Here is a 22,482-nt window from a genome sequence, read left to right as displayed (position 1 = left end):
ACTTAACAAAAAGTGTATTACACAATAAACAAAATGTCACCATACACCATGTGGTAGCACGCATTACATTAGGTTTACCCTGCAAATCTGCATATTAGGTACTAGGGTAAATGACTACATAGTCTCTAGGAAATTAATGCAACAAAACAGCATTAGAATTTTTAGATAGAAACAACTAAAATGTACTTTAAAATATATCTATTAAAATATCTAGCCCTGGAACACCCTACTAGTTTTTTGTATCTTAAATCAGCACACCCAGTTCCAATTGGCTGGTTTACTGGTTCCATATAGATCAACATTGTGTTTAACCAAAACCAAAAACAAAGCCTACTATGAAATTTATTTAGAAAGGCTTCTTGTCTGTGCATTTTTGGATCTTGGATACACTTTGTTAGAAAGGACTTGATCTCTACCTTGGACCTTTGTAACACTTTGACATGCATGCTTGAAATGGTTAAACTGAAAAAAAAAGTTACTCTGGGATTAAAAAAACGTCAATAGACTACTGCAGACTAGTCTTGCTGCTGTTCCTTTGTCATGATGTCAGCAGGCTGCCAATGGATGGCCAGAGGAAAGTGTGTACATCATCAAACAGAAACGAGACACTCAAGAAACTCTCCTACTAATCAGTCCAGAAATAGGAAAACTCCAAACTCGGAGATGTGACTACAGATTCAGGTAAGTATTTGGGGCATATAGTTCATTTTTTTTTATATATACTAGAGTTTTAGCTAAAAGTGGAGGGTAAGACTTAGTGTGGAGCAGTAGCCCTGGATTTATGTTGAGCTTTAAAGGTTACAGAAGTGCAGCACATCCACATGCTGGAGACCAATGGGCAAGATGGACCCTGCCACTTCCATATATATACAAAATACCAGATAGATTATGATGTTGCCAACTGTTTTTTTTTAAACCCAGCAGTAACATGGTGGAAACTTAGCTTTAAAGGTGCCCCTGAAAACAGAGTATATCCAGTATCAGGCAGACACGCAAAGGTTGGCAAAATGTAGGGTAAAAACCGACATTTTAAAAAGTAAGCAAACATTGTAAAAAATGAATAAAAAGGAAGAAAGTATTGTTATAATCAGTGTCAATCAATCATTACCAACCAGGGACCAATGTTCCTATATAAAATCAAAAACTTTATTGGTTAATATAAACAGCCACTCTACTTTTGTTCCTTTCCCCAATTTTTATAAAGAGACCCTAAACAAGATTCAGACCACTGTCAGATTTGAAGCTTTCTTTCTGCTATTTGTAGACTTTTATGACCAAAGAAAGTGATTTTGAGCTTTCTATCATTTATGTAAAAGCACATCTAGTGTTATTTTGTATCGCATATACCAAGCACAGGCAATGTATATAGTGCATTTTCATTATGCTACAGGGAAAACTATTTGAATTGTGGATTATAACTGACGGAGAAAGTTTTTATAACGTTCTGTGAATGACTTTGACAAAATCTTAAATCTAGAACAACGTCTGAACAAAATGTCTACCTATTTGCCAGCTGCCCCTGATTTTCCAGGTTCTGGGTTTTGAAGATTTGAAGGTTTTTAGTTTTCATTGTTTCAGAGCAAGTCCTCCTTTTGTAAAATTATTCTTTGTTTTTCATGGAAATGCTCTAGTCAATTGGTACTTAAAAATATAAAGTCTTGGTCCATAGCAGTAAATGAAATATGTGACAAATCACAATGGGCATGCCGGGACAGTAACTTGGAAAGCTGCAGTCATCCAACAGTTATGTTATGATGTCTCCTTGTTGACTCAATACAGACCAGCTAGAGGAAGTAAGCACAACAGAAAAGAACTTCAACTTCAAAGTCTTCATACTCGGGGGACCAAAAGTAGGCTGGATGCACTCAATGCTAATACAGGCAATTCCTCTTTTATACCAGTCAAGGGGTTCGTTACTTTAGGATTTTGGATCCACAATGATTCCAGGATCTGAATTTAAGAATTATGACTTCATCCCCACCTTCACCATAATGATAGCCATACAAAAGGAGAGTTCAGCAACTGCAGCTTCTACATACTTTCAGAACGTAACGCTACAAAATGAAATGGTAAATATTAGTAATAAACTGCCCAGCCAATGTTATTGATTTTATTATTTTGGCTTTAGATACAATGATAGGAATAAAGCTCCTGTTCTGTTATTTGTGTCTTTGTTAGAGAGATTTCCCTTCACTGCAATGCCAACAATGGTTTTATAGCAGTGGTCGCCAACCAGTGGTCCACAGAAAAATGTGGACATTATTTGCAATTTTTATGTTTTAATAATATTAAAACAAAAATAATATTCTAATAAATTCTTAAATTTTGAATGACTTTTTTTGCCTTTATATTGCAATAAATTAACAAACCTAAACTGTGTATTTTCCTTACCTGTTATATTTTATGGCATCAAATTGTTTGCTGATAACTATAATTTCTTGCTTGGTGGAATTCGAATGAAATAAACTCATAATGAGTAAGAAAAAGCAAACAAATATTTTAGGTTTCTTCAGTAACACCAAAGATAATAGAACTAATGATAATAGTAACAAAAGTACCGGTAATACTTCACCTAACCATGAGCTGATCAATGAATCAGAGCAGTGATCCCCAAACGGTGGTCTGCGAGAAAATTTGGGTGGTCCGCTGCTCTGGCCGGTGCGCCCCCGAACAGGGTCAGGAGAAGGACCTTGCTGGCGGGGCACACCTGCCAGAGCCACAGACCATGTTCCCTGTACAATACGCAGGCTCAATGACGTGAGCGGGTTGTCTCTGGACACAACCCACCCACTCTCCCATTGTATTCTCAGATCTTCGTAGGGGGAGTGGGCAGGTTATGTCATAAATATGTCACTATGGGGGAAGCTTCTTCCCCTTTGAGTGACACCCGGCTCCCTGTGCATGTGCAGTCCGGTAATTTTAGTGGTCCACGGGACCGAAAAGGTTGGCAACCACTGAATCAGAGAATCCCCAGTCATTATCTGCCACCAGGAGGAACATTAATATTTTACAAATGTATTTATCTTTTTTTTTAATTCAAAATATGGATCTGCAGGATTTAAAAATATGAATTTCGTGATGTGTGAGGTTTGAAAGGTTGACAACCACTGTTTTATAAAACAGGAAAATTTAAATGGCCTAAAATTGGTGTGTAGTGGAATTAGTAAAACTCCCTGGCATCACGGCTGGTGCTACACAAGCACCATCGGGCAGAAGATTACTTTGCCTGACAGAGCCTATGACACATTATCAGGTGATGCAATGTACTAGGTACCCTTGCCTGGCACCTGCTCCCATTCTTGCACTCAGATGCTTCCTATAGCTCTCAATCAGAAGCCCTGCATAAACAGCACAGTGTGCTGCAACATTACTTGCATACCACTAGATATCAAGCCATCTGATCAGGAGCCGGGGTCATAGACTGTGCTGCATGACCAAAAGTTGTTTTCTTTGCTAGTTTTGTGCCAGGTCCCAGTGTATATTCTTGTGCTTACAGAGGAACACATTTACAAAGTTATTTCTGTTCTTTTACCAACTGCTTCTGTTACAGTGTGCTACCACCGAATAACTCGAAATAGTTTAGGACTGATAAGATGCAGTATTTATTTTGTTTTTATATACAACTTGAAGCAAACAATTCATGGGTTAAAATAATTATAAGAGCAGTTCCTTTTGAACAAAGCAGCATTATACTTTTGTGTTTGGCAGCTCAGTAGGTCTGTAGTTCTTTTCATTGGCTTCCATTTTACCTTAGAATCAAATTCAAGCTCCTGTGCTTTGCTTTCAAATCCCTCACAGTTCTTGTCCCACTTACCTTTCTGATCTGATAGAAAAATACTCCCCCAGCCGCTCTCTTCACTCCTCCAATGACCTACTAATGACTTTCTCACTCATAACCTCATCACATGCACAGCTCCAAGACTTTTCTAGGGCTTCCCCAACTCTCTGGAATGGTCTTCCTCATCCTATTCAGCTTGCTCCTACTTTCATCATTACTACTCATTTTCAACTAATCAAGAGAACTTAAAACCCATTTTTTCAAACCTACCAACCCGTCTTCTTCTGTATCTTAAACCCTCACTACTTCCCACCACTACATATCTCCCCTCCTATTGTGTGAGTTTTCCCCCACCTCCTAGATTGTAAGCTCTTTGGGGCAGGGTCCTCTCCTCCTGTGTCATGGTATCTGCCTGTCATTTGCAATCCCTATTTAATGTACAGCGCTGCATAATATGTTGGTGCTATATATATATATATACTGTTTATTATTAATAATAATAATAATAATAATAATACACCACACAAGATCACTTTATTTTGTAGTTATATGTTCATTTGAAGCAGCATACAATGCAGAGCTGTGGGAGGGGTGTTGAAGCTGTGCAGGGAGGGCTGAGCGGCCTTGTCCATGGAGTAAGGCAGAATACACCGCTCACCCCACCCAGTCACTACACCCAGTCCCCCCTCTAGTCTCCATCATATACAAACCACGCGCCTTATCCTCTCTGCCATACTTTACCCAATCACCGCTCACCCTTCAGGCGTCACGCGCCATACGCACAGGAAGGTTGCGCTGTCATTGGACGCATAGCCCTGCTAGTCTTCCCATTGGAGTAACCAGGGGCAGTAGGCGTGGCTATGTGCAGAGGTTGTTTGCTTGTGTTTCGGAGTCTCCGCTTCCGGTACACCGGGACGTCCGTCACCGGGAGATAGAGCCGGGCTCCGTACGGGAGAGGTGAGTGCTTGTCTTCCGGTGTGCGGATACGAGCTGAGGGGGTGCAGTATGCGGCTTCTGTCCAGGCACAAGTGGAGCGCAGTGTACACCGGTGTGTTGCTGTGTGCGGTGGTCAGGCTGGGGTTTGTAGTCCCATAGAAGGACCTCAGTCTGTGACTTCCAGAGACACCTCTGACCTATTGCTGGGGTCACATCCGAGATGTCCTGGGAATCCTCCTCCCCCCTGTGCCATTCATTTCTCCAATGTCACCATAGCATCCTCCATGTACATTCACTCTGTCACATTCACTGACAACAATCACAATGAAGTTTTCACTAATGTAACATTCACTTCTGGTGATAATCAGGAATGCTTCATTGGGCTGTACAGTTTTTTTGTAAAAGTTTTTTGCTGTATTCACATGGCAAATTGTAAATTTAATGTAAGTAAAAGTAATAATTAGTATTAATTTTGCCGCTGTGCTCCGCCCACTATAGGACCGGAGAGGTCATGTGACCTAGATCTAATTTTTTCAGGTATCTCCAATAGATCAGTGGCCGCCAATCTTTCGGACCTTGTGCATCGGCCAGATATTTTTTCTGCAGACCATTGGTTGGTGACCGCTGCAATGGGGTGATGTTTGCTGAAAAGCAGGGTGGAAGCCCTATTACATAATTAACCTCCTGGGCGCTAACCCCAAGTGCGGCTCAGGGAAAACAAACAGCTGATAGCAGTAACCCCGAGCCAGGGTAGCTAAAAAAAAAAATAAACACTCACCTGATCCCATCAGCGTCCGCCAGTGTCCTGCCATCCTCGGGCCGCGTCCTCTTTGTCGATCTGTCCCGAGTGCGCTGGTATTTCCCGGGAGTTCCCGGTGACGATGCGTACAGCCGCTGCTAGGGGCGTGATGGCAATTTCACATTATTTTGTATTGCATTCAATACAAAATAACTGTATTGAATGCAATACAGTGGATTGATATGTCTAAAAGCGGTAGTCTTTCATGAAAATTTATTTTATAGTATGAGTATAATAAAGTTTGAAACACAAAATCATGTCAAAGTTTATTTTTAATTTTTTTTTTTTCATTTATTTAATTTATTATTTTGACATGATTTTGTTTCAAACATTATTATACTCATACTATTATACTGTAAAATACATTTTCATGAAAAACAGTGTACTGCTTTTAGACATAAATCCAGACAGAAATAAACCGCCCAGGAGGTTAAAGGACAAGCTCGCTAAGTGACATCAATTCCCTGACCCTGCCAAGTGCAGCTTACCTTCCCTTGTGTTTTTTGACAATGGCTGTCCTGCACCATGCACCCATCCAGCGCATCTTCCTAATGCACACACCATAGGATCATTCATACCTTTTGATAGGTCATATCAGTGGTCTCCCCAGAATTTTTTTAAGGCGGGTGGCAGCCCCAGTATTGTGACTCAACTTTTCAGTAACCACACAAAAACAGCTGGGTGTTACTGAAAAGTGCTGGGTGGTGCACCCAGCTAAAAGAGGCTAAGGAGAACCATTTTGTCTTCACAGCCATAATAAACCCCACTATACTCCCCTGTCCCCATTCTGCTGCTTCACACCAGCATCTTCTTCTCTTCCTGAATACAATCTTTGGCCATCTTGATGCAGCTCCTGTGCAGGAGTTCATTTAATCTCGGGAAGCTGAGATTTCTGGGTATTCTGGCAACACATGTGCAGCGATCATTGACAGTTCCCAAGAGCGATCCGGCAGGTAAGAATGATTATTGCAGAAGGAACATAGCCTGTCCCATTCTGCTATAATGATCTGCTTGAATAAACATTATTAACTTTATGTTTTAGTTCGCAAATGTGCTTACAGGCAGCTTTTGTTTGCAGAAAACACATTTGCAGCTCAGTATACAATTCTGGCATCTGCTAAAATAAAAAAAACAAATATGTATGCATTGGAGGTTATCCTCCCCGCCATGTTTAACACAATGCCTCAGGTCCCAAATCTGAAAAAAAAAAAGCTGCATAAAAGGTGTTGGCACTGGGAGTTTGCAGACGTGGAATATAGTTCCGCTTTACATCTACCCTGGATGCCTGAAATCCCCATTCAGCACCTTATTCCCAAATATTGGAAGCAGCTTATTGTCCTGATAATTAAGCTGTGGCTGCAATAGATCATTTTCAGCTATTGGAAAAATGACACGCTGCTGGTGACACATTTTACAAAACATGGGTTTGCAAGATAAATCTATATAGCCCTCAGAACCTTATAATAATAACAGAACCTTAGATCACCATCTCTCATTTCTATTTCCCTAAATTTCATAACCAAAACCTTCTGCCACCAAGCATAATCAGTGTGTCGCCTCCAAAATCTTTTTTTTCTATTATTAACCTTTAACTATGTTCAAAGGGTTTTATATCTGGGATATGTTTATTTCCCTAGTGGTTGAACTTTTGTGGTCTTTTTTTTCAACCTATGTAATTTGTAAAGTGGCAAAATGTTACACACGTTATATAATAAATAGGGGTTTCAGATGACAAACCTGCATATTTGTCAACTAAATTATGTTTCTTTCATTTTGTATCAGCATTTGTACTACATAATACTTGCAACCGGTAAATTGTATGATGGCTACCACACATGTTTATATACAAGACTTGCATTTGTGTGCTTAGTTGCTATTTATTCCTGATAGCAGCTTAAATGTGTTTTGCCAAATCTGTGTGCAGCATTTTTAAAGTTCAGTTTTGGTGCAATCTGTAGCATTGAACTGGCCTTTCAAATGAAAGGGCTGACCTCATACAAAGCAAATGAATGGCTACGTACTGCATCACCATAGTAGAAAAAGACCCTTGAACCTTTGCCAGGATATGACACAAATCGCATTCAAAACTGGAAAGAATTTCCATTTCCTGTCCTATCCTAAAATAAAACATTTGTTTGGAGTTGGGCTGTAAGAGAGAGAATAAATGTGCAGAGATCCTGATAGTGTTTATTTGCTGACTATGACTCTTAGGGCAAGTTCAGACTTATAGTGAGATCAAGAGATCCCATGTGGCTCTGGTTTCTAAAGAATCATCATATGCAAATTTAACAGCCGGTGGCAGTGAGCAGTACTGAAACGTTCACTGCTGCCCCCATTTATTCTATAATAGGCTGCTGTAGGTAGAAGCTACATGTACATCAGTGTTCTCACCAGCCCTTTTAGCCGTGTGCACCACCCGACACATTTAAGCTGTTTTTGGGTGGTTGCTGATAAGTTGGGTCACAATACCAGGGCTGCCACCCACCTACAATTTCTCCCCACCCAGGTTTTTTCCTTTTTTGCTACGTAGGAAAGATTACTAATCATTTTTTTTTTTATTACTGGAGGGACAGGCAGCTGTAAGTTTTTTCTTTGTGGCCAGTTCTCCATGTGGGTTCCACAATTGTTTATTTTGTGTAATAATATTTGCATATAAAACACATTTCAGAAATCTGCTGCACAGATTGCATTGGATGAAATGAGTTTTAATTTGCTGAACTGTGTCCCCCCACATTTTAATGGACATATATACTAAAGACATATGCAGACTGCCATAGTTGATCTTTCCTTCTGCAAACGCTTGTTGCATGGCTGTCATGGCCATCCAGTTGTTTATTCCTTTCCTTACTTGACTCAAAACAAGTAGGGAAGTGCCGGTGTTCTGACTTTTCTGATCTGCATACTTGTTGGAGATAACTGACTCCATACATAAGCTAGGAGAATAATATGACAGATTGGCAGCTAGCAATTTAAATGTCCACAAAAAACATTTTCTGACAATACACTTATATTTTAAGATTTTTTCCCCTTGATGGAAAACTATTGTAAATTTTTTATGTTCAACTAATGTTTTTGACAAACTGCTATTGACAAAATATTTTCAACAAATGGTTTTATGTTGCTGTTCTTTACATTGAGCAGCACATTGCAATGTAGTGAGCTGAAAATGTACATTTAGGGTGCCATTATCAATGAATATCAAACCCGTGCAATTTTTTAATTCAGCACACTGGTGAGAACAAAGCAAATGCACCTGTGTTGGTTGGCTTTTTATTTGCTTCAAATTTTTTTTTCTATACACGTTTTGGTGAAAGCAGAACTAATCTACTCGCCGATCCCTGTTCTGTGAGGGGCACTGCCATATTCCTTCTTTTTCTTCCTGAAGACGATCTTCAGCAATCTTGATTGGAAAAGCGAGTGGCACCCGGTTACACTTTCTCCCCTTCACTGTCATTGCCGTCGTTTATCATCCGTTGTTCATCCGCCAGGACGAATCCATGCAAATTTGCAGTAGAAGGCAACATGTGTTGTAGTGTACTTCAACTCGCATCCTATGAATTGAAGGTGCTGTGATGTGCTGTGGGGAAAAAAAGGTAATTTGTGTTCCTAAAACAAAAGTTACTTTATGGCAGAGCACATCAGCATGCAAATTTTAACACATCACTGCAAAATGTAAATGTGTGAATCCATCCTAATAGAACATTTGATGGGAGGTTCAGAATTTTACATACTAACTTTATGTTCATTAATGCATTGTATATACAATAATTGGATTCTCTTTTCACTGACTGCATATATCTGTATATCAGATTATAGGTGGACCCTATGTTGAGTGACTGCTGGATTAGTCTTTAGTTTCCTTGACTGGGAACAGACTGATGGGTTGCATTGAAAGGACGAAAAAGGGAAATATTGTCACTGAACAAAAATAGTAAAAACTACTGGAGGGCAATTACAAAACCAGTCACCCTGCCTATAGATGGAGCTAATAAGCAGCCAGTCTCCAGTGCCAGAAACTGCTGCTAGTGAATGCTGACCATCACTTTTTCTTTAGGAAAGCCGCGATATTGAGAAAGATGAGCATACATACATTCTTATATTATTATTATTATTAATAAACAGGATTTATATAGCGCCAACATATTATGCAGCGCTGTACATTAAATAGGATGGGAATGGTTTGCTTTTTGCATGGGAATAGTAGATCTGACTGGAGTTGAGATTTAACTTCATGTAATCCCAATGTTTCATTAAGAGGTGATGAAGCCTGGAAGCTGTGTATGTGAATGACTTGCAGAGGTGTGGACACTTACTGGGGATTATTGCTGCCCCTTACATTTCCTCGGGGTTGTTGGGAATGGGTATTGCTGTCCCTTACAATCCATGGGGGTTGCGGCGAATGGTAGTTGCTGGCCTTGATGCTTGTTGCAGGTTATTGTAAAAGGGGTAGTTTTAGCTGGAGGTATTTTTTTTGGGGTGGGGGGTTCTTTTTTGGTCTTAATGGGGTTAGTGCTAGTACAAGTGATCTGTATTGCCCGTGATCATTTATTACTGACTGTTGGAGCCTCCAGTAGGGAGAACAATGAGCAGCAATGTAGTGACATCCCTAAGATGTGTGAGACTTGCAGTCAGGCCTCGGTGCTTTCTCAAACCCTGCAGATATTCGGGGTTTTATACATAGAAATGCTTTGAACAATTTACATTGAAATGTTTATGATAACATATTCTCACCTTTATGTTAAGGTCATCTCTACAGCATCTAGACCTGGCCTAAAAACTACCTGATAACAATTACCAAAGTCTAATATTTGGTCCTTGCAAGAGTTATTGTTAGTCATCAGTTTTATCCCTGCATCCTAAGCCTTGGTAGTCTTTTCAGAGACTTTAGTTTAGGTTGAGATCAACTTTACCCATCATTCAGTTGTTAAATACCAGACGCACAGTGGGCAGCAGTTGCTCTCTTCAGTATTTGTTTAGTGTGCCTGTGTTGCCTTTCAGCTTTTATTATGAAAAGAAGCAGAACATTCAGTCAACTCTTATAATAAAAGCATTTGGCCTTTGTTAAATTAACATTACATGAGATGTTATGCAATGCTGGCTGGCACCAGGGGGATAGGGTGGCTTATAATAAATGCATTAAACAGTTAATGTGATGGCACATGATTCATTGTGAGTGCTAGCGCTCCCCTGAGACTGATTGTATTGGAGAGTTGGAGCCTCAGAAGCAAGTTCAGCACTGATGCATAAGCATTAGGTTAATCAGGGTTATCTGTGTTCAGATTTGCACTAAAGCTAACAACCTAAAATGACAACGTGACATTTTCCGTTCTTCCTCTGCTTCTTCGTTTCTCACTTCTTTTCATATAAAAGCTGGCATCTCTGCAGCCACTGGCCTAATTAGCACAGTTTAGTAATTTGGAACTGCTGTCAGAGACCATTATGTTAGTTGGAAACAGAGTGGATTAAATGAAATGCAGTGACCTCATCTCCTTTTTACGAGGCAGTGCAATTCAGTACAAAAACTGAAGACAGATCTGCCTTTCGTCTACTGACTGCGATAAGCCTGTTAATGGAATACGTTATTTTACCCAGGCAGTTCCGTGGCTTCTGCTGCACTCTTTTCATGCTTGGTTCATGCTGCATATATACGTTCAATGGAGATTATGTTTAAAATAAGCACCTACAGTATATCATTTCCCCTTTAACGGAGAGCCGATGTATATTCCTAACACTCTTTCTGCGATGCTTGGTCCAATCATTATCTTTGTCTTCAGCTATTGGCTCAGCGCTATTGACTGCCTGACACCATCTGCAAAGCTGCAATCTCTACTCTCTTCAGATCCATTCAGCACACGACTTGAGTCAGCGAACGGACTATCTCTGCTTTAAGCAGAATCCGATCTTGTTAACCTAATTTAGAATAAGTCATGCAGACAGCTCCGTGCACTCTCTTTCCCATTCTTGCACATTAGGTGGCCCAGCTGCACTGCTTGCGAAGGAAACAAATAGGAGACATGTTTGGAATATATTTATCACATCAAGTGCTGGATCAAACTTGAAACCAATTTTTAATTCTGCAAATTAGGAGATCAAAAGAATTAAAAAGGTTGCCTCACTGCTTCCAAAGCTGTGTTTTAGCTCCCTGTAGAAAGTACATTTTTGGATTTCTGTATTGCAGAGTGTTCTACTTGCTCAGCTGCATGAACTAAAAATACTGATGGTAGATGCCAAAGGAAAGAACATGAAATGTCTTACTTTTTTCTTGATGCTTCCAGAAACAGTCAAGAACCGTTCTAAAAAGGGCCCGAAAAAAGTGAGTTCCAGCACCAGCAGCAGCAGCAGCAGCAGCAGCAAGCTACCCCCAGTTTGCTATGAAATAATTACATTAAAAACCAGAAAGAAGAAGAAGATGGCTGCTGAGATTTTTCCGAGCAAGAAGCCAGCAAACACCAATTCCAACTCCGTGCAGCAATATCACCAGCAAAATCTCAACAACAATAACACTATCCCTTCCCCGAACTGGCAAGGACTTTATGGGACCATCCGAGAAAGGTAAGACTGTCACTTTTCAGATGCGATTACTGTTATGTGTGCTGTAAAGTTTGTGAAATATGTGTGGCTGACTTGCTGCAAGAAGCTGTGCTGTGACCAAACTTTTTTATAGATGAATTTTTTTTTCTCTGGAAAAATTTGTGATCATTTGCTTCTACAGAAATGCAGTTATGTTCAACAACGATTTGATGGCAGATGTGCATTTTGTGGTTGGGCCATCTGGAGGGACACAACGCCTGCCCGGACATAAGGTGAGTACCATGTTCCTAACATGTTATATAGTTGCATGTTTTTGTGCCTGAATATACTTCCAATGGCTGGAAGTCTGTCCAGCTTTTACTGTACTTGAAAAACAAATACTAGCTCATTTATTAGGATGGTCCAAAAAGTGCAGTGACTCTTAGCTACCTATGGGTTGGCTACAGTAAGCAAAATTACTGTTTATTGCCCTTCTTTATTATAAGACATCCAATACTTTTATGTAACAATGAGATTAGCTTTTTAAGGAAGGGTTATTACTCAATAATTACAGTTTTCCTTGAATGTTTCTTTTGAAATATTCCCAAGGTTTATGCTAAAAATCTATAAAAAGAATCAAATATATAACACTTTTTTTGTCACATGGATGTGTAACTTTCTATTTGCTTCCCATTTGCCAGTATGTTCTAGCTGTCGGCAGTTCGGTATTCCATGCAATGTTTTACGGAGAGCTTGCAGAGGATAAAGATGAAATCCGTATACCAGATGTTGAACCTGCTGCCTTCCTTGCAATGCTGAAGTAAGCATTATCATGCATTATTATAATTTGTCTAGTTACATCAGTGCAAACTGCAGCATCCATTTACAGAATAAAGCCTGTGTGATTTTCTGGTAGATTTTGGATATGCTGTTCATAGCAAATGATAGACTTGTATGAGACTGGATGTGTTGTAGGGGTTAAGTAATCATACCAATGGACTGGGGGCTTACTGCTTAAGAAAACTAATATGCATAATTGCGGTCAAATAATACAAGAATTGCTTGGACTGACAGCAGACACACAAGTGGGGGTTTTGCAAAAAGGATTTTCAGAGTTCCAACTGAGAAGTGGGCACCTGGTCAGCTTTGTAAATAAATTATCTATATGTGACAGCCCTGCAGTGTGTTTTGATCCCCTACTGTGGCTGTCAGATGGCGTATGATTTATTGGTCAAGTGATAACAAAAGATTGATTTACAAATCGGGAGTCATCTTGATCTGCATGTTTCAGCGATTGTCAATTTCTCTTTACAAAACCTGCCTACAAATATTAAATGTTAATGGAAAGCTAGATTACGTGAATCAGTATCACAAACTTGATTTCCCAGCCACAGAAATGAACATTGAGGGATGGTAAAAATTGTAGAATTTGAAAGCAGGCTTGGATATTTACCAGTGTGCTGGGCATCTTCTGTAATTTAGTGATGCTGTTAATCAGAATGTTGAAAATAGGAGTCGTGCATATTGTTCCTAGAAACTGTGACTTGGAGAAAGAGAGTGCTCCACCATTTATTATCAAAATTGTTCCACCATTCACTCCCACACAATTGTATGTTTTCCTATTGGTATTCACATAGCCTGTCCTCCATAACTGAATGTTAAGTGGGGTTTAGTCAACATATAAATATTTCTAGCCTGAGTATCAATGTGGCACTGCTGAGGGCAGCTCGACACCTACGTGAAAGTGCAATGAAATGGTGCATGAAACTAGATCCATGAGCACTGAGCATGCAGACGGAAAGGCAAGGCAGAGCTGCAGATCAAAGTGTGAGACTTGCAATACAGATCAGTTCTCACTTTAGTTGTGAAAGCACAGCAGAAATCCCTGCATGGTTTCTCAAACTCATCACTTGCTTCTACTACAATTATTGAGGCAACAGGAAAGCTTTAGATCAGAAGGTCTTTGCTGTACATCAGGGAGAGAACTTTTTTACAGCAGCTGTCTCCTCAGTCCTGTATGTTCTGGGCAGTGCAGAGAGCAATGATATAGTACAGTATCCCGGAGCAAGCAATTAGATCTTCATTTACTGTAGTCAGAAGAGTGAAAGGTGAAATCAAATTGAAAGTGCTGACCTGTAGCCTAGCCTAGAGGTGTGCAGTGTATGAGATAATTGTCTTTGGATCTTTTATGGCTGTGCCAAATATAGCTGAAATTTCGTCCATGCAATCTACAATATAAAGCTTTTGAAAAAATGTATGTTTAGTGTTATACATTTTTATTGCTTGATCGACAAGTCAACCTGCTATTTAAAATGTTTTTATTTTGCGATGTGTTCCTCAATTTTATATTTTTTTTACCAGGTTACACATAAAAATCCTACTAAGACCATCCAAAACTAATATTTTATTTTTTTCAACCATCAGCTTGAGCCTGCTAGATGTGAGTGGGCTGAATAACCCACCAGCTTTTAATATTGCTCTACAATTTCAGTGCTTAGGCCGTACTTATGATTTTGACTTCCACTGGGGAGAAGCAGCAAAACTGATCCCCTTTCTCGGCCATTGCAAATAAGCCGTGTAGGGGACGTCATAATTAATTATGTTTCCATAGAATAGATAGAGTAAGAATCAGCCTGTACATGTAAGTGATAAATGAATTTTGGAGTGAACTGACCCTTTTAATAAGGCAGTGACAATTTAAAGGATTGTATGGCACCGAATCAAATGTCAAATTCTAAGGGTCATGGCAATGAATGATGTCTGCTCAATTCACGTTTTCTCTGTGGACGCAGTGTTGTCTTTACTGTATGTATGGAAAAGAGAGACCTAGAATGTATATCAATATATAAAGCTGGTAATGTAAAAAATAACATAAAAACAAACATTTAATGGCTACATGGGAAGTCTAAAACAGTGTTTTTCCCCCTTGTACATAGATATGTGTTTTTTTTATTCCCTTTTTTACATGTTTTTTTCCAATATTTAAATAAAATTAGTTACATAAAATACAGTAATATGACATTTGCATTAATGCAGTATCTTTACATAAATGTGATATTTTATCTTGGTTTTATTTTGTTTTTTTCTTTTCCTGTAGATACTTGTATTGTGATGAGATAGATTTGGCTGCTGACACTGTCCTGGCAACTCTGTATGCTGCTAAAAAATATATCGTCCCCCATCTTGCCAGAGCATGTGTTAACTTCCTAGAGACCAGTTTGAGCGCTAAGAATGCCTGTGTTCTGCTGTCTCAAAGCTGCTTGTTTGAAGAACCTGATCTGACCCAGAGGTGCTGGGAAGTGATTGATGCACAAGCAGAACTGGCTTTGAAAAGCGAAGGCTTTTGCGACATTGACTTTCAGACACTTGAAAGTATCCTTAAAAGAGAGACTTTAAATGCCAAAGAAATTGTCGTCTTTGAGGCGGCGCTGTGTTGGGCAGAAGTAGAATGTCAGCGCCAAGATCTACCTCCCACCATAGAGAACAAGAGGAAGGTTTTGGGCAAAGCTCTCTATTTAATTCGTATCCCAACTATGGCCCTGGATGACTTTGCCAATGGCGCTGCACAGTCAGGAGTGTTGACTCTTAATGAGACTAATGATATCTTTCTCTGGTATACAGCTGCTAAAAAACCAGATCTGGAGTTTGTAAGCAAGCCCAGGAAAGGGCTTGTTCCTCAAAGATGCCATCGCTTCCAGTCTTGCGCCTATCGCAGCAACCAGTGGCGGTACCGGGGCCGATGTGACAGCATCCAGTTTGCTGTGGATAAAAGAGTGTTCATCGCAGGCTTTGGCCTTTATGGTTCGAGCTGCGGCTCAGCAGAGTACAGCGCAAAGATTGAACTGAAGCGCCAGGGGGTGACCCTGGGCCAGAACCTAAGCAAATACTTTTCAGATGGATCCAGCAATACATTCCCAGTTTGGTTTGAATACCCAGTGCAAATCGAACCGGATACTTTTTACACAGCCAGTGTGGTTCTGGACGGCAATGAATTAAGTTATTTTGGGCAGGAAGGAATGACTGAAGTTCAGTGCGGAAAAGTAACTGTGCAGTTTCAGTGTTCTTCAGACAGCACAAATGGCACTGGGGTGCAAGGAGGACAGATACCCGAACTTATTTTCTACGCCTGACTTCCCTAGAGTCTAATGGACAAAGAGTGCAATTCTTAGTACGGGGCCGTACAGAATGTGATTTATGTGAATATCGGTGAGAATGCTGTCTGCATTAAGTTACCTTAGCTGTTTTGCATAATTTACTGCTGTATAGTAAGGCTGTAAATGATGGCACTTTCTAAGGTAGTTTCTAAAAAATGTCATTAACCTAAAACCTGCTTATTACAAAAGAAAAGATATTTTGCTAAACACATCATAAAATAAGCTTGTAAGTACTTAGAATTTATATCAGATGTATCTTTTTATCTTAAATCCTTTACCATTTCACCCAAAACAAACATTTGGGGTTTATTTAGCAATGCAGTATATACATCAGCAATGATTTGTAAGTGGCAGGAATTCACAGCAGCCACCCAGATTTCATTTATTTTTTTTAACATTCACCTGTCACATAAGTGCGCATAAGCTGTTTGTATAGAAGGAGAACATAGCAGGTGCAGGTGGGGATTTCTTAGATGCTGGTGCTGCATCAGGGCGTTTAATAGCTGGCCTTTTGTAGACTAGAAAGTTACAGGATGAGTGTAAGAATGCCATGATGATGGCAACTCTAGGCATTCGGCTAACCATGTGGAATAAATACATATATGGGAACTGATTTATTTGTATTGCTTTTCAAACAGTCCTGTCTGGCAGGGTAGGAGACCAAACTGATGCTCATTTCTTCTACTCTTATCAGCATGTTCAGTGTTCAACCCAAGGTTTTTTTTTAAGTTGGGTGGAAAGAAATTGTAGGGAGGTGGCAGCCCCTGTATTGTGACCCAGTTCTTTAGTAACCCTACAAAAACAACTGGTCAGTTAATGAAAAGTGCTGGATGGTGCGCCCATATAAAAGGGGCTGGGCAGAACACTGATGTTGCTTGATAGCAAATGAGCAGCACAACGGAATGGCTGATTTTTTATTTTTTTTATGCTGTATGCTTCAATATCATTATTTTATTTTATTTTTTTGTTAGTACAGATATAAACAGGAACATAATATTGGCAGCTAAGTTTATTTTTAGTCATGTAACATTGTGATATGTTCTTTTTTGCAGTACAGCCAGTGAAAGCTGAACTCTGATTGCTATAGGTGCCTGAACATTTTGGTCTTACTGACTTACCTGAAAACAGTAACAGCATTTTCAATAGTGCACAGGTTCCTATGCGGTAATGTTTTATACATTTTGTTACCTAGTGCGTAAATGCAGTACAATTCAGCCTATTTATTTATTAGAGCCATTTCAGTCTAAAGAAAGCAAAGTGTTTTCAGATAGGACGTCTGACCGACTAATCCCCCACCCACAGGAGTCACAATGAAATTTATCTCCAATTCTCCCAAGCTGATAGATTTTGAAATGTCTGTAAATGTCAATCACGACTTGTTTTAAATAGGTCTGCTTGAGTTAAGGTTTATTAGTCCAGAAAATACCAAGCAGATAAAACTAATAATAACCCACACTTACCGACTGTGAATAAAACCTAGTGGAACATTTTGAGTAGTTGCGGAATTGTCACATATTGATGATTTTTTGACAGAACAGTTGTTTAATTTCATCATGTGTTGTATGAAATTAACTGCATCATTAAAGTTGGGTTTAGTTTACATCTCCATCCATATGCTGACACTTGTGATTTACAGGTTATGACTTGAAATTCAGAGTGACCAGACTAAAAATGGGATGTAAGTTATGGGGAACAAGGTATACTAACACTACATACTAAAGGGAAAGGTTGGATATAAAAATATATAAATACTCCAACTGTGGTAAAACCCCCAGCATGCACTTGATATTTATGTGTACGTTATGTACTGCCATTCTGTATCAGATGGAGGATGTAGAGTAGCAAAAGGGCATATGTGATCCTTTATCAAGTGTTATTACAATGACCTAAGTCCCCCCCTCCTCTGGATTATGTTTCTAAATAAATTTATTACTTATGTGGATTCTTATCACTTTGACAGGTCAGTCCAAAGATTCATATGCCTATGGTAACATTACAATACTTCAAACTGATAGAATATGTCCTGTATCAAAGCATGTGTCAAAAACAAAAAAATAAATAAATGCAGTACATCTGTGCAATACATGCCCATTTATCCTTTTCAAGTACAGAAGAGTACCTGTCCAACTTAAAAAAATCACTTTACTCCTAATTTACTATTGTAGCTGACAACACATTGCCTTTTCTGGGCTGAAATAACAAGAACTGATGTCAGCCTTGCCCTGTTGTCTCTTGATGAGAATCTCTCTTTATATGCACATCTCTAAAACCTATGGAGTTTAAGATAAGACCTGGGTTACCGGGTGCAGTCCTTGAGATACCATAGGCACAGTAAAGAAGACACAGAATAACTTAAAATTTTTGACCGGGTCAGCAGTGTGCAAAACTGTTGCCAGTTGTGTTCTCAATTGACCATTCCAATTAATTTAATTAGATTATCGGAAGTCCCAAAACACATCACACGCGAATGATCTATGCTTCCGATTGTTTTCCTTGTTTAGAAAGTGAGCAGATTTGATTAACATAACTTAACCTGTGTACTTTCAATATTTACTAGTATGCCACGTAACTAACCCCAGATGTAATTGAGCACTGAAAAAAAAGTTGCTCGGCATTAGTTGTGTGATGAATTCACTTTAGATTTGCTATAGATTGTCTGGAAGTGCTAGGGCTTATAGACAAAAAGTGTGCAAATATGAGAAATTCTATATTGAAAATTTTTCATACACTTTAAAAACAGTGGCTTGACATTCAGCGTGCAGCCCTAAAGGAGGAATCGGGAAAGACAATATGGTTTTTAAAATTACAGTCTTATCTAGGATTTATCAAACACTTAGAGAAAGGATCATAAGCAAATGCTCAATATTAGGTGCCATTTTTTGGGTAAATTGTCCTTCTGTTTATGATCTTCCAATAAAACGTATTTAAAGGTCTTAAACACAAGAATGTCAGTTTTGTGTTGCTGCTTTTACATGCTTTTCAACCAATAATTATGTTGCCTTCTGAATATGTTCTTATCTAGTTACAACAGTGAGGTCAGAATAAAACTGGATAAATGGATTCTTTGTGGTAAAACTGGGGAAGAGTACTAAAGCCTTGATGTGATAACACTGCCCATACTACAATATAGTACCAGAGCCCCATCTCTAAACACTGCTTATTCATTTTTTTTTTTTTTTCCCTTGGTGTTAGACGTTGGTTTGTAAATCAACACTACTTGCTAATAACATCTTCTGCGGTATGGCCGAACTTAACAGCAGTCAAGACCTGACAATAGCTTCTTCCCCCAGCTGCTGATGTATATTTCTTTATTAGCACATAGGTTAGTAGACCATCCAAAATATTTTTTTTTTTGGTAGAGCTGAATTCCAAGTGATGGCTTAACATAGCTTCATAAAATATTTTACCTGCTGAAGAATTTGCAATTCTGTAATCCAGACACCTCCATCTGAGAGGACAGCCTTGGAAATGATGTCTTTCCTTACTACATTTAAAAAACATTGCTGTGTTGAAGACCCACCTTGGCCAATTTGATTAGACAGTGAAGTAGAAACAGCACAAGGATTAGTTACATATTCAGGGTTAGCATCTGCACTGTGCAATGTAGTAAAGCCTTATCATCCCTATTCTAGTATGAGTGGTGATTTGTAGATTACGGACAGCTAATATGGGGACGTATTCCCATAGTTATGCTTTAAATTTTTTGAATGTTTAAAAATTAATTTTCAGTCTTTTTTTTGGGACTGAATTAAATAGTGTTAATTTAAATTTGTTGGCCTGGATATCACTGAGCATAATGTCAATTTGCCCAGCCAGAAGTCTTACCACAACTGCCGGATCAATAGAAATGTCTGACTAAGCACTGGTTTCCACTATAGGGATGCCGTGCATTTTACTGAACAAACATCCATCGCAGTGTGCATGTGTATCATTTGGGATCCCATTCCTCTGAGCTCACAAATCCAGCACATCACACGTGAAAGTGCAAGTTGCATTTTGACCATTCGCTGCCACACATTAGTGAGATGCTTTTGGAGTACCGTTAACAATAAATAAACTGACATGTGCTAAACATTTTCACGTGATAGGTTAATGCACCCGTTCCTGAAACCCAATAGTGGGTGTGACTTCTTATGCCATGTTCTGTACTTGGCTTCTTTGGTTCTAGTTTTAGCTTCTTGCCATTCTGTACATTCATAAACACATTTTGGTTAGTGTACGCAAACATTTTTAATTGCTTTGTAGTTGACCGATGCTCTCGATTTGTACAGACAGGCGGATGTGACCAAACCATATTGCTCTCAACAGATTTGACTAATTCAGCTCTATTTTAAACTATTAAAGGTTTTTAATAACTGGAAAATCTAGCTGTTTGTGAGGGATGTATATGGAAACATGCAATTGGTTGCCATTTCAATCTAATTCCAGTTTTCACTGACTGGTTACTTATGTATAACATATTCTTGTTCCTTTGCATCACTTTCCACTAATGTCCCTTCTACATGACCATCCAACAACACAGGAATACTTTCTAACATTTTGCACTTTATAGTAAATTCAGAGACTTTAAATATTTTAAAATGTATCACTAAGTTTTAGTCATAAATTATATTTTGTTTTCTTTATGCCTGTATTTTAAAGTTTTAATTTTAATAAACTCCTTAAAAATGATCTATATAATCAATGCTTGTCTTTGTGTTTGTAACAGGCTGATAGTAACTTTTACAAAACTTTACTGTTTAGTAGTTGTGCTGATGACATCTTTGTTCTAACACCTGTAATGCAGTGTATTGTATTATTGATCTGATATATAAAGTGTTAACCAGCTGAAATCGAGTGTTTTGTAGAAGGTAACACTGCTTGTTTTCAATCTAATAATGAACTCCAAGCATTTTCAATTTTATTTTTTTTTTTTAATAAAATTGACTTTTTTACTATATTGTGTGTTTTTATTTTATTTTATTTTTTTTTTTTTTTTTACTTTTACCCCCACCCCTATGTTCAAAACCTTTTCAGGTCTTGTCACTTTCACCTGTGTAACATCTCTATAGACCACTAAACTCCTTGTACACTCTCTTATCTCTTGTCTGGACTACTGTAACCTCCTCCTCTTTGGTATTCCACTAACCTGATTCTCTCCTCTACAATCTATTATGAATGCTGTACCCAGTCTCCATCCATCCTTCCCACCACTCCTCTTCTGCTGCATCTCTTCATTGGCCTCCATTTCCTTAGAATTAAATTCAAGCTCTTGTGCTTTGCCTTCAAATCCCCCTCCACAGTTCTTGTCCCACTTAACCTTTCTCACCCAATAGAAAACTACCCCCCTAGCCACTCTCTTCACTCCTCCAATGACCTACTAATGACTTCCTCACTCATAACCTCATAACACGCACGGCTCCAAGACTTTTCTACAGCTGCCCCAATTCTCTGGAATGGTCTTCCTCACCCTTTTTGTGTTGCTCTTACTTTCTGCTCCTTTAACCACCTTGCCGTTAAGCCCGATTTTATATTCATTATATCTACTAGACCCCTATTCGGACATATTTCTGTAACTTACAGGTCTAAAATGTAAAAAAAAAAATTTCATGAAAAACAGTGTAACGCTTTTGGTACAGAAATCTAGACATCAGTGTAACGCCCAGGAGGTTAAAAGATCACTCAAAACCCATGTTTTCAAACATGCCTACCCATCTTCTGTCTCTTAAAACCCTCACTACTTCCCAACACTCCATATCCCCCCTCCTTTTGTGTGATACTTCCCCCACCTCCTACATTGTAAGCTCTTCAGGGCAGGGTCCTCTCCTCCTCTTGTGTCACTGTCTGTATCTGCCTGTCATGAAACTCCTACCTAATGTACAGTGCTGCGTGGTATGTTGGCACTATATCAATCCTTTTTAATAATATTAATTTGGGCGCAATCCTTGGCTGTGGTCTCAAATGTCGAGTGCATGATGCTCCCTCTCAGTGGAGAGGTTGTCCTTTTCCTATGTGAAAAATGTCCTGAGTACCCTTCAGATGTTTAATTAACCCTAGTGTAAGGATGACCTTCCCTGGATTACACGTTTCCTTCTACACTTAATCTTTACAGATACCCTTTAACAGTATGCTTCAGCCAAGCATAAAATGATGCATTTGAATTATGACTTGGTCTGCATTCTTGTTTTTTATCCTTTAATTTTAATTCCTTTTGCCTGGTTGTTCTGCTAGCTAAGCCCTTACAGCTTCTCTTTCTTATCCTAATGGCCCAGATTCATTGATTGTGACAGTGTCATCATAGGTTTTGAGCCTCACCCAGAAATCTA

The 22,482-nt window shown here is 39.0% G+C and overlaps 1 protein-coding gene across 3 annotated transcripts; it reads left to right on the top strand.

The window, feature by feature from the left end:
- The first annotated feature begins 4,603 nt into the window (after positions 1-4,603).
- On the top strand, positions 4,604-21,114 carry BTBD3 (BTB domain containing 3). Of its 3 annotated transcripts, none has more exons than XM_072409618.1 (5): positions 4,604-4,735; positions 11,789-12,065; positions 12,226-12,316; positions 12,725-12,843; positions 15,121-21,114. In XM_072409618.1, the coding sequence occupies exons 2-5, from the start codon at positions 11,923-11,925 to the stop codon at positions 16,151-16,153; spliced, it is 1,386 nt and encodes a 461-aa protein (XP_072265719.1). In that variant the 5' UTR covers positions 4,604-4,735; positions 11,789-11,922; the 3' UTR covers positions 16,154-21,114. The 3 variants fall into 3 exon arrangements, 2 of the variants coding, with proteins under 2 accessions (XP_072265719.1, XP_072265718.1); XR_011920477.1 differs by lacking the exon at positions 4,604-4,735 and having other exon boundaries at positions 10,071-12,065; positions 15,121-16,229; positions 17,230-21,114; XM_072409617.1 differs by lacking the exon at positions 4,604-4,735 and having other exon boundaries at positions 10,071-12,065.
- The last annotated feature ends 1,368 nt before the right edge of the window (positions 21,115-22,482 follow it).

The sequence above is a fragment of the Pyxicephalus adspersus genome, chromosome 4, assembly GCF_032062135.1.
Source record: "Pyxicephalus adspersus chromosome 4, UCB_Pads_2.0, whole genome shotgun sequence".
NCBI classification, from domain to species: domain Eukaryota; kingdom Metazoa; phylum Chordata; class Amphibia; order Anura; family Pyxicephalidae; genus Pyxicephalus; species Pyxicephalus adspersus.
This window is presented reverse-complemented; position numbering and strand designations above follow the sequence as displayed.